Raw genomic sequence first — 18,179 nt, 5'->3', positions numbered from 1 at the left:
TTTTAAAGTATATTACATGTTCTTTGGCCAACACATTTATATAAGATCTGAGAATCACAGGGAAATGTTTTAAACATGCATAAAACTTATCCAACTGGAACTGGCACCATGGCACAGTGGGTTAAAGCCCTGGCCTGAAGTGCCGGCATCCCATGTAGGTGCCAGTTCTAGTTCCGGCTGCTCCTCTTCCAATCCAGATCTCTGCTGTGGCCTGGGAATGCAGCAGAGGATGGCCCAAGTCCTTGGGCCCAGCACCCACGTGGGAGACCTGGCAGAAGCTCCTGGCATCTGATTGGCGCAGCTCTCCGTTGTGGCCATCTGGGAAGTGAACCAGTGGATGGGAGACTCTCTCTGCCTCTCCTCTCTAACTCTTTCAAATAAATAAAATAAATCTTAAAAAAACTTATCCAATTATCTGCTCTGAAAAAAATTTTTTTTTCTTAAGGTTTATTTATTTGAAAGGAGAGAGATCTTCCTATCAGCAGGTTCAGTCCCCCAAGGCCATCCACCCAAGGTTACCACATGGGTAGCAGGAACCCAAGTATTCAGGCCATCATTTGCTGCCTCCTAGGTGCGCTAGCAAGAAACTGGATCAGGAAAGTGGAGCAGCCAGAACTTGAACCAGGCTTTCCAATACTGGATGCAGTCATCCCAAATGGCAGCTTAACCTGCTACGCCACAATGCCTGCTCATAAAATTTTAAGAGAGGCACGAAGGCCAAAGAAATGTAGACATAGATGTCATGTAAATCTAGCCCCTGTTAATAGTCTAATTTCCCCCTCCATTGCAAGATGTAAGCACACAGATACATACCTGTCCATCTACCAAAGCTGTAAGTGGAAGATAATCAAATAGATCTGTAAAATATTTCCACACATTGGCATTTCCGTACTTCCGTAGACATTCATCATAAAAGCCATACACTTGGGTAATTTGTCGGCTTTCATGATTTCCTCTCAATATTGTAATGCGTTCTGGATAACGCACCTGAAGCAAAGGAAAAGAAATCCACAGAATATTTTTAATATCATGTTATCTGAGCACATTAACTTCCAACCCATTTCTTCAAATGGTTCTTGTGTCCACTAGCAAATTTAAAATATTTGTCATTCCTAACTAGGTCTTATTAACCTTTGAAATAATTTTTATTGTCCCTCATTATGAGTATCATTAGAATCTTAGTTTGTATCTTAGCATGTTTCTGTCATCATCTTTATGCTCTATCACTAGTCTTGGACATCTTTTCAGAATTCTATTACTTCTTCACTGCTGAATGGTTACTGGTTAGCTGTGGTTTGAACCTGAGATAAAGTCTTCTAGAGGCTAAGTTCTTGTTCTTTTTCAACTTAAGTTGGTTTATGTGGATTTTTAAGGCTCATTTCCGTGACAGGACCAAAAAACTGTATCTCATATACATCCGTGCTTACTAAGCATCCACTATGTATGCCACACTGAGCTCAGCACTATGAAGCTCAGTGCCAGGTCTGCTGTTGACGGGCCTGATCTCACTAAGGAGATGCAAGAGGTGAAGATTTCAGGAAACAGACCACTGTGGCAAATTCAGAGTATGGAGAGCCAGGCAAGGAGTTTGAGTTAGGCAACACGAGTAACTGCAGGTTTGGGAGCAGGGCAGTAGTAAGATACAAGAGTGACTTGATCTGGCAACATATACAAGGTGGACTTGCAAAGATGAGATCTTGAAGGTAGAAATATTAGTTACCAAGTTAATGCAGTAATTGAAGTGTGAAGTATTAGATTGTGTCATGAAATAAAAACTTAGGAATAACAGAACTTTCAAGGCAAGAAATAAAGACCTGTTTAGTGATTCAATATGAAGTCAAATATGCTTAAGTCAAATATGATTCGAAGACTTCAGCTATGGAATACCCAAAAGAATGGCAGTAGACAGGACAAGTTTAGTGTATTATTTTCACCTCTCTCTTTAAAAGTCATAAAACTAATTATTATTTTAAGGGGCTATAAACTGAATTAACCCTAAGATAGTAGAGATGACATTTAATACTGTCATTTTTACCTTTTGCCTGGTTTAAAAACAACTTGAAAAAAAGAAAACTGAATTATATTGATCATACCTTTAATGCTACAAGAAGAGTCACAGTCTCCACTGAGTAATAACCTCTGTCAACGTAGTCTCCCATGAATAGATAGTTTGTATCCGGTGATTTCCCACCAATTCTAAAGAGTTCCATAAGATCATGGAATTGACCATGCACATCTCCACAGACGGTAACAGGACAACGAACCTCTTGCACATTTGATTCTTTTGTTAAAATTTCCTTAGCCTGTTAGAAAAATGAAATAAACAATTTAAAAAATATTCTATCACAAACTTAAAGGTGTTATTTATTTTTTTTGACAGGCAGAGTGGACAGAGAGAAAAGTCTTCCTTTGCCATTGGTTCACCCTCCAATGGCCATCATGGCTGGCGCGGCGCTGATCCGAAGCCAGGAGCCAGGTGCTTCTCCTGGTCTCCCGTGGGGTGCAGGGCCCAAGCACGTGGGCCATCCTCCACTGCCTTCCCGGGCCACAGCAGAGAGCTGGCCTGGAAGAGGGGCAACCGGGACAGAACTCGGTGCCCCGACTGGGACTAGAACCTGGTGTGCCGGCGCCGCAGGCGGAGGATTAGCCTATTGAGCCACGGCACTGGCAAGGTGTTATTTCTTATCTACTAAAACACTTGTGAAGTTTTTCTTATGAAAGTATAAAAGAGAACCACAATAAGATACTGATAGCTTTAATAAAACAAGTGTTTCCAAGGATGCAGAGAAATCAGATCCCTCAGACGCTACTGATGGGCATGTGAAATTGGCAAGCCACTGGAACTAACAATCTGGTAGTTCCTCAAGAAGTTAAACCCCGAGGTGCTATGGTACAGGTAAAGTTGCTGTTGCAGAATGCCTGGTTTGACTCCTGGCTACTCAACTTCCAGCCCAGCTTTCACCTGCCCCCTTCTAAGAATTTTTTTTAAAAGTTAAACATAGGGGCAAGCCTAGTGGTTAAGATGATCATTTTCTGTATTGGAGTGCTTGGGTTGAATTCCTAGCTCTGGCTCTTGGGTTCCTGCCAGCCATGTGGGAGACCTGGACTGAGTTCCTGATTCTTATCTTGGGCCTGGTCTACCCCAGTCCTAGTTGCTGCAGACATCTGACGGGAACACTCTCTGTCTCTTAAAAATAATAAAAGTTAAAGAGTTATTGTATCATCCAACAATTCCATTCCTAAGTATATACCTAGGAAAAAGTATATACCTAAGAACTTATGTTCAATGAGAACATTACTTGTAATGGCCAAGAAAGTAGAATCCACCCAAATGCCTACCAACTAATGAGTAAATAAAATGTAGTATATCCAAACATGGAATATTCCTCAACAATAAAGAAATGAAGTACTGACCCATGCTACAATTTTGAAAACATTATGCTAAGTAGGTCACAAATGATCACATAATGTACAATCCCATTTACATGAAATGTGCAAAATAAGCAAATCCAGAAGCAGAAAGTAGATTAATGGTTGCTTAGGTAAGACTGGAGGGAATGGTGCCTAACAGCAGCGGATTCAAGTTTTCTTCTGTGGGTAATAAAAATGTTAACAGTGTGATTGATGAGTAACAATGTGAAGGTACTGGAAGACACTGACACTGAACTGTACATTCTCAGGGAATTGCATGGCTTAGGAATTTTAACTCAATAAAACTGTGTTTTTGATGGGCTGGCGCCGTGGCACAGTGGGTTAATCCTCCACCTGTGGCACCGGTATCCCATATGGGCGCCGGTTCTAGTCCTGGCTACTCCTCTTCCAATCTGGCTCTCTGCTGTGGCCCAGGAGGGCAGTGGAGGATGGACCAAGTGCTTGAGCCCCTGTACCTGAATGGGAGACCAGGAGGAAGCACCTGGCTCCTGGCTTAGGCTCGGCATAGCTCCGGCCGTTGTGGCCATTTGGGGAGTGAACCAACGGAAGGAAGACCTTTCTGTCTCTCCCTCTCACTGTAACTCTACCTCTCAAAAAAAAAAAAAAAAAAAAAACACAAAAACTGTATTTTTGGAATAATAATCTTCTAAGTTTAAAAATGTTAATGAAGAAAAAAGTTACAATCATCCCTGTATAGAGAGCGTGCTCAGACGATAACAAATCTGTGGGTGCTCAAATCTCTTAAATGAAATGGCATAGTGTCTGCATACCTACATACATCTACCTTCTCTACTTTAAATCACCTCCAGATTACTGATAATAGCTAAAACAGAACTGCTGTACAGTTATTCTACTGTTCATGGGGTAATAACAAGAAAAAAGTCTATATGTGTTCAATACAGACATAATTTTTCCTGAATATTTTCAATCTGAGATTGGTTGAATCCAAGGATGCAGAACTCAGATACAGAGGGTCGACTGTATTCAGTTTCTGGTGTAAACAAACACATTCTTAGACCACTTCATAGGCCAACCTTGAACTTTTTTATTCCAACTATTTTTAGAGAATTAGGTTAGACTATACCATTAGGAGGTGCTAAAGTAGAGGTTACATATAAACAGTGGAAAAGAAAACATACTAATAACTAAATTCAGGTTTATTAACACCCATCTACCTAGTAACCTTGCCGAATAGGAAAAAGAACCTTTAAAGAGGAAACCAAAAAAGGCCTTTAAAATAGAGATAAGAAGAAAAGATGGGATCTCTCCCCAGTACCCCATCAACAGTAAAGACATGCATTTACTTTTTATATGCAAAATCTCAATTAGCCACTTATCCAGTTTCAAGTCTCTGACAATGGAAACAGAAAATCACAAATGGGAACAAACTGGAACTAACGCTGACTTGTAAACTAAGAAATAATGAGAAGGCAATGGCAGTGAGAATATATGGCAGTAAGTTAAGCACTCATGAAGTGCTTATGAAGGATGAAGTGTGAAGCAGAAGCCAGCAGAGGGCTGTTAGGACTGGTAGGAGGATGGAATTTGATGAACAGATGATTCTCTGCCCGATCCCCCCACCACAGTGATCTGAAAATAGAAACAGCATCTAAAACACGGATTCTGAGCTTCTACATGGCAAGCCCCAGAAGTCAAAGGGAAAGGAATGGACTCTCTCCTAGAGTCTACAAAGCGGTTGCGGCTCTGCCAACACCTTGATTTTGGAGTATGCTGTTTTAAGCCAGTTCATAGTGATTTGTTGAAGTAGTCACAAAAATCTAACACAGGAAGATGTCTGGTTTCTGGAAAATTTTGCAGAACTACCACATCATCTCTGGGTTTTCCTGTAATAGGGAAACACAAACTACTGCCTTGTTTAAGCCTTCATTGGAGACAGCTATTTTCTTTATTTGAAACAATACAGCAAAAAATCTACATAGTTATATAACTAACAGCTAATAGTTTTTCTTTTTTTTTTAAAGATTTATTTGAAAATCAGCGTTATGGAGAGAGAGAGGGAGACGGAGAGGGAGGTCTTCCATCCGCTGGTTCACTCTCCAAGAGCTGCGCCAATCCAAAGCCAGGAGCCAGGAGCTTCCTCCAGGTCTCCCATATGGGTGCACTTGGGCCATCTTCTACTGTTTTCCCAGGCCATAGCAGAGAGCTGGATCAGAAGTGGAGCAGCCAGAACTCGAACTGGCGCCCATATGGGATACTGGCATTGCAGGAGGCACCACAGAGCTGGCCCCCCATTTATACATTCCAAACCTACCTCTAACTGATAGATGATTATACTCTTGGACCAAGCCATCTCTACTTTAAGACACTTATGCTATGAATAAAATAAGATAAATACCCATGGATTGATGTACAAGTATGTTTCCTTTTAAGAGAAAAAACAGTAAATTATAAACATCCACTGGATAGTTAAGAAAACAAATGCCCAAGGAATGGGACATTAAGTCATTAAAATTATTATTAAAGAGATAGGCATCTGGCCTCGTGGTTACGATGTCTGTGGTTCCATGCAGGAGTGCCTAGGTTCAAGTCCTGGCTCTGGCTTGTGATTCTAGCCTCCTGGCAATGCAGATCCCAGGAGGCAGCAGTATTAGGTCAAGTAATTGGGTTTCTGTCACAGACCTGAGAGACGTACACGGAGTTCCTAGCTTCCAGCTTTAGCACTAGCCCTGATCATTGCAGAACCATTTGGGGAGTGAACCAGCAGTCTTTCAACAACAACAATAATAATAAAAATTATTGAAGTATATTTGAAAAGTCAAGCCACAAAGCTGTATGATAACCTGGTTAATCAGGAGAATCGTCTTAGACTTCCACACCAAGAAGCTGCTCTAACATTTTTCAGACATGTCATGTTAAGTTCTCCCAAAAGCTGGTTTAGATTACAGGAACGAAGTACTTACAGCCCAGTCAGTCAAGTCAAGCCAAAGCATCAGGGTAAAGGGAAAAAGAATCCTTAACATAAAACCAATTTACAGAAACCAAATCCCACAGATAAAAAAATTTTAGTATAAGATTAAGAAAACATTAGCAGGGGCCAGCACTATGGCATAGCAGGTAGCACGGCCACCAGCAGTGCTGGCATCTCACATGGGCACTTGCTCAAATCCTGGCTACTCCACTTCCGATTCAGCTCTCTGCTATGGCCTGGGAAAACAGCAGAAGAAGGCCCAAGTGCATCCATGTGGGAGACCTGGAAGAAGCTCCAGGCTCCTAGCTTCAGATCGGCCCAGCTCCAGCTGTCACAGCCATTTGGGGAGTGAACCAGTGGAAGGAAGACCTCTCTCTGCCTCTGCAACTCTGCCTTTGAAATAACTAAATAAATCTTTTAAAAAAACATTAGCAGAGGTCTTTCAAAAGCAATATAACCTGCAGAAATGGAACTAAGTTACAATGGTAACAAGCTTAGAAATTGGTTAAATAATGTCATTTGTTCAGCAAACATCAATTAAATCATTTTCCAAGTCAAATAGGAACAGTTAACCAACATTTTTTAGAAATAAAGCGGAATCCTCTAGTAAGCAAATCCTACTTAAAATCCACTTAAGGAAGCATTACCAAAAACACAGAAAAAATTATTTAAAATATAGTATATCAACACAATAGTTATAAGCTTGGCAAATTATTCATTCTGAAGTACACCTACAAAGAGATCACATCACTTCACACATCAAAATACTCCTAAGAGTAGGGTTCATGTATTCATATAATTAACATTTATCAGGTGTTGGTTATAGGCCAGGTTTCTTCCAGGTCTCCCACATGGATGTAGAGGCCCAAGGACTTGGGCCATCTTCCACTGCTTTCCCAGACCACAGCAGAGAGCTGGATCTGAAGGAGCAGCTGGGACTCAAACAAGCACCCATATGGGATGCCAGCACTGTAGGCAGCAGCTTTACCCATTACGCCACAGCGCCGCCCCCCAGAAATTTTAAAAATGAAGATATGCTCTCTAACTTCAAACACCCTGGCTTAGGTTGGCCCAAGCAAACAAAATGAAAACTTGTTTTCTATTTTAACAAAGATAAATAAAAGCCTTGGAAAATATTTATAAGACATAGTATGACAGAAACATACTGACATCTGTTGTATAAAGATATTCATAGCATAAACTCAAAACGTCTCAAAAACCACCGACTCAGTTAACCAAATTATGGCCACATTTTTGAGAAGCCATATGAAACTATACAGGAGCTTTTGAGAATATACAGCTGAATCAGCCACCTTTATCTAAACTGCTAAACACTAGAAGGCATGTTAACTCTTTATACCAATTAACTTAAAATGTTTATATTTCCCTGTACTTTAACATCAAAAGGTTCTAAGTCTAGCTAACATTTTCTGTATTTAAGATTTGCAAGACTATAATTATGAAGTCTTATTTAAAAACTTAATACACAGATGTTTGATTTATGCAGCAATTTTCAAAGTGTGATCCTTCATCGACTTACTACTGCTTTTGAAAAATGTATTTCAAAAATAAAATCTCAATTTTAATTGCCAACACAGTAAACATCATATAACCCATATAAACAAAAGCTCTTTCTGGCCCTTAATAAACTTAAGAGATTGAAAATCTTGAAAATCACTTTATTAATATTACTGCATCTACGTGGTTGACCTACATATCAACATGAAAGAAACAGACCATGTGGTTTCACATTTCTACAAAGACACTATCATGTTTGACTTATTTTCCAGGGACTGTTAATGTTCTGTCTTTGTATTACACAAAGTATTGATTTAGCATTGTGATATTAAATAAAATTTGTTATGCACTGTCAAGAAGCACAAAGCCATTCTATCCCCAAACTGACTCAGGCCAACTGGATACACCCAGCCCACATTTACTAATCAGAAGTGACTCTGAGCAGTGGGAACAATGACAAGTTCTGTTCCAGCAGAGGTATTCCCATCAGTGTTCTCAAACGCTTCTAAGGTATGGTATGTTTCTCAGTGTACCTCCAAAATCCCTGGAATCTGCAGAAATTCCAAGCTTGGGACTTCAGCTTTTGTTCTGAGTCAGGGTACCAAATATTCTTCCAACAAATGGGTTTTCTGCTCAAGTTAGCCTGGCAGATTTCCCAACAGTTAAGTACAACACAGCCCACACTTTTTTTCTTTTTTCCTTAAACTTGCCTATAAGTAGTTAGAATGAAGTTATATATACCCAAGTTTTCCAGAAAACATAGGTTCACTTCACAGTTCTAACTTTAACTGTGTAAGTTTAAGGCCTTTTAGTCCTTGATGCTGTTTAGACGAGGACCCTGCATTTCTAAAATATGAAGTCCTATCTTCCACATGTCTAATCTAGAAATAGCTAATCTTTCCCAAAATGATCGTCTCTGCATGGTCATAACATGGTAGTGCATCTCCAGGCACTGTATCTGATATCTCAGTTAAGAGTACAGAAAGGGCAACGCCAAAGGGTTTGTGCCAACCTAGCCTGCCCATTTTACAAAGTTCCCCAAGACCTACACTCAGCTTCGCCTGAACCTCCTCACTGGTCAGCTGAGAGGTGCCCTATTCCCTACCAGAGCCAATCACCAGAACATGACTAGAACAAACTACCACGTGTAATTCCAATTAGAACCAAGAGGAATTTTAGACATCTTTAAGCGTCTCCTGCAGAATGTGACAAATGGCTCAGAAACATCAATAACACAACAAACAATCTTGCCAGAAACAAAGTTTATTCCATAAGACCATTTTCAATATTGTTCATGCCTTCTACTTATTATTAAAGAAAAAAACCCCAATACTTAGGGAAAGGAATTCTGCTTCACACATGAATTACACTACCATTTACAGTCAAACTACCTGTGTGAGCTTTCTTAGCTGTCACCTAAGCTAAGAGTGAAACAGTGTGTATCATCAAATGGTATTTCTCAAAGTGCAAACTGTCTTCCTGGACCTGCCCAAGACACAGTCGGTCCGTCCTGTGGGTAGAGCCAGGGAATGTAAATTTCCTTTCCTTTCCAAGTGATTCTTACCCATATTTAAAGATTAAGGAAAAGATGGATGATTTAGCTACATAAAAATGCTAAAGCTAAAGCCTGCGTAGTAAAAATCTGCAAAAACCTTGGTAAGGAATAAATGTTTTAAACTGGTTAACTTAAGTTCCAAAGAATGCACAGAATCAAGAAAAGACAAAATACAAAATTAAAATAAAAGAGGACAACAGGTGGCATTGCAGGTAAAGTCATTGCCTGGGATGCCAGCATCCCATATGGGTGCTCTTTCATGTCTGAGCTGATGAACTTCTGACCAGTTCCCTGCTAATGTGCCTGGGAAAGCAGTGGAAGATGGCTCAAGTGTTTGGGTCCCTGATACCCACAAGGGAGTCCCCAATGAAGCTCCTGGTTTCAGCCTGGCCCAGTGCTGGCCACTGAGGTCATCTGGGGAGTAAACCAGTGGATGGAAGACCTCTGTGTCTCCCCTTTCTAACTCTCTCTCTCTTTTTTTCTTTAAAGATTTATTTATTTATTTGAAAGAGTTACAGAGGGAGAGGGAGAAGGGAGAGAAGGGAGAGGGGAGAGGGGAGAGGGGGGAGAGGGGAGAGTGGGAGGGGGAGCGGGAGGAGGGAGAGGTCTTCTAACCGATGGTTTACTCCCCAGTTAGCCACAACAGCTGGAGCTGTGCTGATCTGAAGCCAGGAGCCAGGAACCAAGAGCTTCTTCCAGGTCTCCCATGTGGGTGCAGGGACCCAAGGACTCGGGGCATCTTCCACTGCTTTCCCAGGCCATAGCAGAGAGCTGGATTGGAAGTGGAGCAGCTGGGTCTCGAACTGGGGCCCATATGGGATGCCGGCACCTTAGGCCAGGGCGTTAACCTGCTGTACCACAGCGCTAGCGCCGCTAACTCTTTCAAAATAAATCTTTTTAAAAAATTAAACCAAAAAAGCCAGCTCAATTAGGGAAAAAAAAACCCACACACTGTATATAATCTATGATTCTGATAATAAATCCACCCATATTTTCTTTATAGTATTTTGGTATTATTTTTATCTATTAAGTTCTTATTACCTGTAATCTGTTATGGAATAAAAATCTGGTAGTGAAGATTTAACCCAACCCTTCGAATGTCATACCTTAAAAAGAGTGTCTCTGGGAGTCCCAACCAGCAGACAGTGTAACAACTGGATTTATTATTTATTTACATTATATATATATATATATGTGATATATATATACACAATATATATAATACATATATATTGTGTATATATATATAAAAAATTGTATTTATGATGCTAGGTCTCAGTTTGGAGGAACTGGAGACTAAAGACATCAGCCCCAGGGCTGGCACTGTGGCATAAAAGGCTAAGCCTCTGCCTGCAGTGCTGGCATCCCATATGGATGCTGGTTCAAGTAGTGGCTGCTCCACTTCTGATCCAGCTCCCTGCTAATGCATGTGGGAAATGTGGAAAAGCAGCAGAAGATGGCCCAAGTCCTTGGACCCCTGCACCCACGTTGGAGACCAGGAAGAAGCTCCTGGCTTCCACCTGGCCCAGTCCTGGCCGTTGCAGCCATTTGGGGAGTGACCCAGCAGATGGAAGATCTCTCTCTCTCTGCATCTCTGTCCTTCAAATAAAAAAAAAAAAAAGACATTAACTCCTCCTCGATTCTGCTCTAAGTTTCTCTTCCTTTGTGCAATTAAAAACTCAGGCTATACTTCAAATTGTATTTTAATTCTTTCAATCAAAAAAGTATCTCCGTCAAATACTAAGTTTACAAAGAACGATAAAACGCCCCAGTTTACAAAAGACACAACAAATCAAGCCTGGACTTGAGTTTCTCATTCCCTAGAAAGGAAAATTCCATGTGTAATATACAGACAGCCTTCTCAGGGCTAGTTATTAAAGAAATTCAGGCTTGAAAGTAATGTGCAAGGGGGGTGGCACTGTGGCATAGAAGGTTTTGAGCTTCCACCTGCAGTGTTGGCATCCCATATGGGCAAGGGTTCAAGTCCCACTGCTCCATTTCCAATCTAGCCTCCTGCTAATGCGCCTGGGAAAGCAACAGAAGACGACCCAGGTGCTTGGGCCCTTGCACCCACATGGGAGACCTGGAAGAAGCTCCTAGCTCCTGGTTTCTGCCTGGCTCATCCCCGGCCCTTGTGGTCATTTGGGGAGTGAACCAGCAGGTAGATCTCTCTCTCCCTTTCTCTCTGTATCTTTGCCTTTCAAATAAATAAATAAATCTAAAAAATAAAAAATAAAAAAAAGTAATGTGCAGGAAGTATTAGGTAACAATCAGCTAATCAGGGATAGCGTGTGTGAAAGAAGTCATCACATGAGTTACCTTTAGATTAGGTAACATTTCATTACATTTACTTGAAGGAGAACTTACAAGCTAATCAGTTCAAAACAACTGAAAATTCCTATTTAATCTAATATGAACTCACATTTTTCATACATATTTGATTAAGCGAGTGATTTTAATACCATTTTCTTAGGAAAAAATAAATTTGGAAAACAGAATTCACAAAAATAAAGCAAGCACTAGTTTTGTCTTCAATTTCTGGCATTTTGGTTTCCTGTCAAAGAACTTCATTTGCCAAGTTATTCATAGCATTTGTCCTGAAGAAAAGACTGAAAGAAAAATTTCTGCAGGATCTTCGTATTAGGATAAAAAGCAGGGCCAGCGCCACGGCTCAATAGGCTAATCCTCTGCCTTGCGGCGCCGGCACACCAGGTTCTAGTCCCGGTCAGGGCACTGGATTCTGTCCCGGTTGCCTCTCTTCCAGGCCAGCTCTCTGCTGTGGCCTGGGAGTGCAGTGGAGGATGGCCCAAGTGCTTGGGCGCTGCACCCCATGGGAGACCAGGAGAAGCACCTGGCTCCTGCCTTCGGATCAGCGCGGTGCGCCAGCCACAGTGCACCGGCCGCAGCGGCCATTAGAGGGTGAACCAATGGCAAAGGAAGACCTTTCTCTGTCTCTCTCTCTCTCACTGTCCACTCTGTCAAAAAAAAAAAAAAAAAAAAAAAGAATAAAAAGCATATACGACAAATAAAACCATTAAATAAAAAGAAACTTTATAATATACACATCTTTGGTTTATCGACCTATGTACATGATTTTATACATCATACATGGTCCAGAAATGAGGTGATTTAACAAAGTCTGTTTCCTAGTCATTAGCAATACTTAATGCTGGTCTAGTCTGGATTAGTATCTTAACCTGTCTGCTAAAGCAGGCGGCTTAGATAGCATGAAATCATTTTGTTCAGTCAGTAGAACTGGGTCTCAACCTCGTATTCCACTGCAATCATGGCATTCTTTGTTATAGAAAGAAAGGAGCTGTTTTCTACATCACTGCATTTCAGACTTTATCAATGGACCACCAAGGCTGGCATTAATCTTTGTTAACGGGAAAATTAAAAATGAAAGTACTGATTAGGCTTTTTCAAGATCACTATTGTTCTTAAGCTGAACCTATCACAAAGAATAACCTAAAAAACTTTTCTCGACTAACAAAACCAGTTCATTTTTAACCAGGATCTAGTCTTCATTAAGGTGGTTTTGGGCAATCAGGAATTTAAGTATACCATTTCACATGAAGAATGAAGTAACATGCTGAAGGTATTTTCACTTATTTCAAGGCCAGAACCCAGAAACATACCCATCAGTTCACATTCATCTCCTGCACAAGCCTCAACATTTTCCTCAGCAGCTTTTATAATTAGATCTGCCAGCACACAAACTAGCTCATTTTTCCTGCCCACCTAGAGAATCATAATCAGGGTTCTTCAGTCATAGCATTTATCAGGACAAAGAGCCTAAGAATTTTTACTCTTTTACTTTGACTCTTCTGGACACAACAGTTAAATAAAGTTCTCATCACAGAATGTCCTTAACAGCACCAGATCAGTTGTAAAATTCCTGTGCATACTGCTGTGACAACAGTGGATCACAGACCCAATTTCTCTGCAGACATTAGGGATGTCAAATTCACGACCGGCTTCCAAAGCTGGCTTACTAATTAGGTGTTACTAGCTCGTCTTCTCAGAAGATATGCCTTACCATTTTATGCAGTGTTTCATCACTACACAGGAAGTAACCTCAGATGCAGACACACCACACTATTCACACTATTTTTTGTGGTCGTTTGCCCACTGGCACTACCCCACAATAGGCCTTTACTAGTACTCCTTTGGTCTTGAGGACTCCTTGTTTTAAGGCAATCTGATTTAGAAAAGGAAATTAATCCTAACTGAAAAACCATCACCATATAATGTAACTTCCTATATAGTATTTCCAGTAGAATAAAAAAATTATAAAAAATTAAACTAAAATCTAGTTGCAAGGAATTAAAGATGGCACTCCTCCCAGCATTTTGTGCTTCAGATAATGAGGACACTAATTTTCAGGGTCCTATAGCCACTATACATACATTCCCCTTTGATTCACCACAGAAGTGGTATCTATTTATTTTGCACTTATTTCCTAAAGAAAATGATAAGGAATTTAACACAAGATCCACATTTTTAGCTTTCCCTCATTTAACACTCACTGACTGCTTTCACTTTTTGTCAGGATGTCACATGGGTACTTTATTTAAAAAAATTTTATTTATTTGAAAGGCAGAGTGAGAGAGTGTGAGAGTGTGAGAGAGAGAGAGAGAGAGAGAGAGAGAGAGAGAGAGATGGCTCCCATCCACTGGTTCACTCTCCGAATGGCTGCAACCACCAGGTATGGGCCAAGCCCAAGCCAGAAACCGTGTGGAACCAGTGCTGATATGGGATGCCAGCTTCACAGGAGGCAGCCTAAACCCTCTATGTCTCAATGTCGGCCCCACACACAGGCACTATCTTAATATAATCAGTTCAAAAGATCAGTAAATTTTTTTTTTTTTGAGAGGCAGAGTGGATAGTGAGAGAGAGAGACAGAGAGAAAGGTCTTCCTTTTTGCCGTTGGTTAACCCTCCAATGGCCGCTGCGGCCGGCTCATCACGCTGATCCGAAGCCAGGGGCCAGGTGCTTCTCCTGGTCTCCCATGCAGGTGCAGGGCCCAAGGACTTGGGCCATCCTCCACTGCCTTCCCGGGCCATAGCAGAGAGCTGGCCTGGAAGAGGGGCAACTGGGATAGAATCCGGCTCCCCAACCGGGACTAGAACCTGATGTGCCGGCGCCACAAGGCGGAGGATTAGCCTGTTAAGCCACGGCACTGGCCGAGATCAGTAAATATGATCCCTGTCTCGCAGGTAAGAAGTCAAAGGTGCCAGATGGGCAGCTAGCAAGTGGAGCACAATTTGAATCCAGACGGGTGGAACGCTACACCTGTTACTAACGAGGATGAGGTAGGGATATAAAACCAGAACTAAGGACTACAGGTAGACCCTAGGTTAGTACCTAGTTGGTACTCTATATCCATAGATTTTCCATCCTCAGATTCAACCAACCAGAAATTATGATATGGGGGAAAAACTGCCTCTGTACTGAACACAGACATTTTACTTATTATTCTCTAAAAACACAGTATAAGAACTATTTACATAATATTTTCATCATACCAGGTGTTACAACTTAGAGATGATTAAAAATATACAAGAGGGGACCAACGCCGTGGCTCACTTGGCTAATCCTCCACCTGTGGCGCCGGCATCCCATATGGGTGCCGGGTTCTAGTCCCGGTTGCTCTTCTTCCAGTCCAGCTCTCTGCTGTGGCCTGGGAGGGCAGTGGAGGATGGCCCAGGTCCTTGGGCCCCTGCACCCACATGGGAGACCAGGAGGAAGTACCTGGCTCCTGGCTTCGGATCGGCGCAGTGCCGCCCGTAGCAGCCATTTGGGGGGTGAACCAAAGGAAGGAAGACCTTTCTATCTCTGTCAAAAAAAAAAAAAAAAAATATATATATATATATATGTATATACACACACAAGAGGAGGTATGTATATTACATGCAAACACTACACCATTTTATAAAAGGGACTTGAGCATGGGGACTTTTGGCATTCTTATAGGACCTGGACCAATCCAGCACAGATACCGAGGCACCACATATGCCACGAAGGTAAACCACAGTTGCCAGAAAAAGGCAGCTACACTGAGAGCTGCTGGAGTACTACTGTCACTGCTCCACTGGCAACGCTATCAAAATGCACCGAGCACAAACACAAATGCAAGGCGATTTTCACTTGAGCTTCACTTTTTGCGGATAACTACAATCAAAGATATAACAGGTTAACACGAAAGTAAAATATAGCTATAAGATCCTAGGTAGTTCAACTTATTTAGGAGGTGAAGTGAAAATAGTCTCTCGACAAATACACAGTCTCCTGGCGTGATTAAGATTTGAGTGTAATTATTTCAATGTACTGGTAAAATAGTCTTCTCTAGGAAATTAAAATTATTAGAAAGTCAAAAAGAAAAACTGATTCAACTAACACTTTGGTCATAACTTCAAGTCTGTATCCGACGTCCACAGAGAGGTTAACCGATTCAGCTAATTACAAAACTGGGCACTTCAAACTTGATGCTGGAGCTTGAGAGTTTAGTAAAGCATACATTGTAAGACCCATGAAATCACAGGTTATCTCTCACACACACACACACACACACACAGAAATGTGGAATGAAGGTACAAGCAAGCAGTTTGCTTCAGGAAGAGAAATATACCATGTCTGTGGCACTTCTATCTGCAGAAATAAATTCAAATTCACTTTTATCTGCAGAAATAAATAACAAGTAGTTATTCAATAAGCTCCCTGGGCACTTGTTAAAAACACTGGCTGCCCCTCCATCCTTTAGTTGCATAATTTAAAAAGTGCCCTACTGGGGCCTGTGCTGTAATGTAACGGGCCACATCTTTACTTGATGACGGAGGCTGGTTGAGTCCTGGCTGCTCCACTTCTGATCCAGCTCCTTGCTAATGTGCATCTGCGTGGGAAACCCGGAGGCGGCTCCTGGCTCGGGCAGGGCCCCCGCCATTTGGCGAGTGAACCAGCAGATGAGAGATCTGTCTCTTGCTCTCTGTAACTTTGCCTTTCAAATAAATAAACCTGTCTTTTAAAAAAGTGCCCTATTACTAAGGCTTAAAAAATTACTTCCTCAGTGCATTTCTGAGGTATGCTGGCTTCCAAACCCATTTAAGAAAATAACCTGAAATAACCTCCTTACTCCACTACCTCGTGGACTTCCGAGGGGACTTTCCGACATACAAATACATGAACACTATTTAGTCCACAGCGCAAAAGATGAATGAGGAACCACTGGAGGCTCCGAAGCAGCACACCACCCGCACAGGTGAGAATTCCACGGGGTCAGAAAACAATGGCTAGCGAATTCAGGAAGCTAAGACCAGACAAGTGACGACAACGCACAGCTTGCAGGGTTTACCCCCGTTTTGGGAATGGGAACAACTTTCTGCGAAGTGCCACCCTGTATGACAACTCAAAGGACGGGACCTTAAGAATTTTTTTTTTTTTTTTGGTGTAAAACGATTTTTGAATCCACGAGCAGTTGTTAACGCTCCTAGGCATCTCCCACGAACCGTCCGAAGGCCCCGAGCTCCGGCCCCGCGGCGCGGGCGCTGCCACTCCACGCGCGCCACCTGCGCGCACCTCTGTTTTAAAAAAGCCACCGTCTGCCATCACGCCCACCGCGCCGGCGCTCGGGGGCCGGTGCGCCAGCGCCGACGACGAGGGGCCGGCTCCCTTTTCGGGCCGTCACGCCCGTTCCTGGCGGACACCCGAGTCCGCAACGCGAAAACGCGGGAGCGCGGGCTCTGCGGCGAGCCGACTCCGGCGCCGGGGGTCGGGGCCGCCGCGGCCCACCCGGCCCAGCGCCCCGCGTTCCCCCGCGGCCGGCCCTCACCTTCTCGCACAGCGTCCGCACTTGGTTCTCGTTGAGCTGTTTACACTCGTTGAGCTGCTCGACCCACTGGTCCAGCTCCTTGGTGAACGTCTTGTCGTCCATGGCGGCCCGCGCCCCTCCCCCTCCCGCCCCCGCCCCCGCCCCGGGCGCCGCGCCCCTCCCCCGCCGCCGCCGCCGCCGCGCCCCGGGCGGGACCGGAAGGAGTCGGGGAGGGTGGCCGCGGGCCCCGCGCCCGGCTCAAGGCCAGCGGGCGGCTCCCCGAGGACGCCCCCCGTCCGTCCCCGCCCGGGGAGTCTGTGAGGGAGGCGGAGGGGTCGGGGTCGGGGTCGGGGTCAGGGGGTGGGGAGCGCGGCGAGGACGCTCTGGACGCAGCCCCCGCCGGGCGATGGCCGCCCGCGACCGCTGCCGCCGCCCGCCGCCCGCTCCCGGCTCCGTCGCCCCTTCTCTCTCGCCCTTTCTCTCCCCTCCCGGAGGGTTTCCGTCATCGCCCGGGCATTTCCGCCGGGAAGAGGCGAGCGGGCGGCGCCGCCGGGGCACGGCAGGCGAGGAGCGGAGCAGCGCCCTCGCGCGGCTCGGCGGAGAAACGGCCCTGGGGACCCGGGGCTGGGGGCGCCTGTGGGTCCTCTTGCTTCCTCTGGTCCTTTCCTCCTAGCCTGGTCTTGGCGCCCCTGATTTCTTCCCCAGCATCTTGTCCTAGGGCAACGTCGTGTTCACCTGAAGCTCCCGCAATGCGTTTCCGCCGCTCTGGACAAGGAATTTTATTCTCCCCAGCGTCAGGCACTCTTCCGAAGCAGACATTCAATTATTTACAGAATAAATTACTTGGAGCCGGGCGTCTCAAACGCTCCCTTGCAATACCGGGAAGATGAGATGATTGTTTTGTGCGATCGTCTGGGCCGTTTCCAGCTCCAGCAGTG

The 18,179-nt window shown here is 43.6% G+C and overlaps 1 protein-coding gene across 1 annotated transcript in view; it reads right to left on the bottom strand.

Annotated features, from left to right (window-relative positions):
• PPP2CB (protein phosphatase 2 catalytic subunit beta) overlaps positions 1 to 17,396 on the bottom strand; it is a 29,224-nt gene extending 11,828 nt beyond the window's left edge. Inside the window, exons 1-3 of the mRNA XM_062213088.1 lie at positions 17,263 to 17,396; positions 2,094 to 2,303; positions 814 to 987 (exon numbers count right to left, since the gene is read on the bottom strand). Of these exons, the coding sequence (XP_062069072.1) occupies positions 814 to 987; positions 2,094 to 2,303; positions 17,263 to 17,364 (486 nt within the window). The 5' untranslated portion in view covers positions 17,365 to 17,396. The remainder of the gene's footprint in view (positions 1 to 813; positions 988 to 2,093; positions 2,304 to 17,262) is intronic.
• Between the last annotated feature and the right edge of the window lie 783 nt (positions 17,397 to 18,179).

The sequence above is a fragment of the Lepus europaeus genome, chromosome 16, assembly GCF_033115175.1.
Source record: "Lepus europaeus isolate LE1 chromosome 16, mLepTim1.pri, whole genome shotgun sequence".
Taxonomy (NCBI): Eukaryota; Metazoa; Chordata; class Mammalia; order Lagomorpha; family Leporidae; genus Lepus; species Lepus europaeus.
Note: the sequence above shows the minus strand (reverse complement) of the source record. Positions and strands in the feature narration are given on the sequence as shown.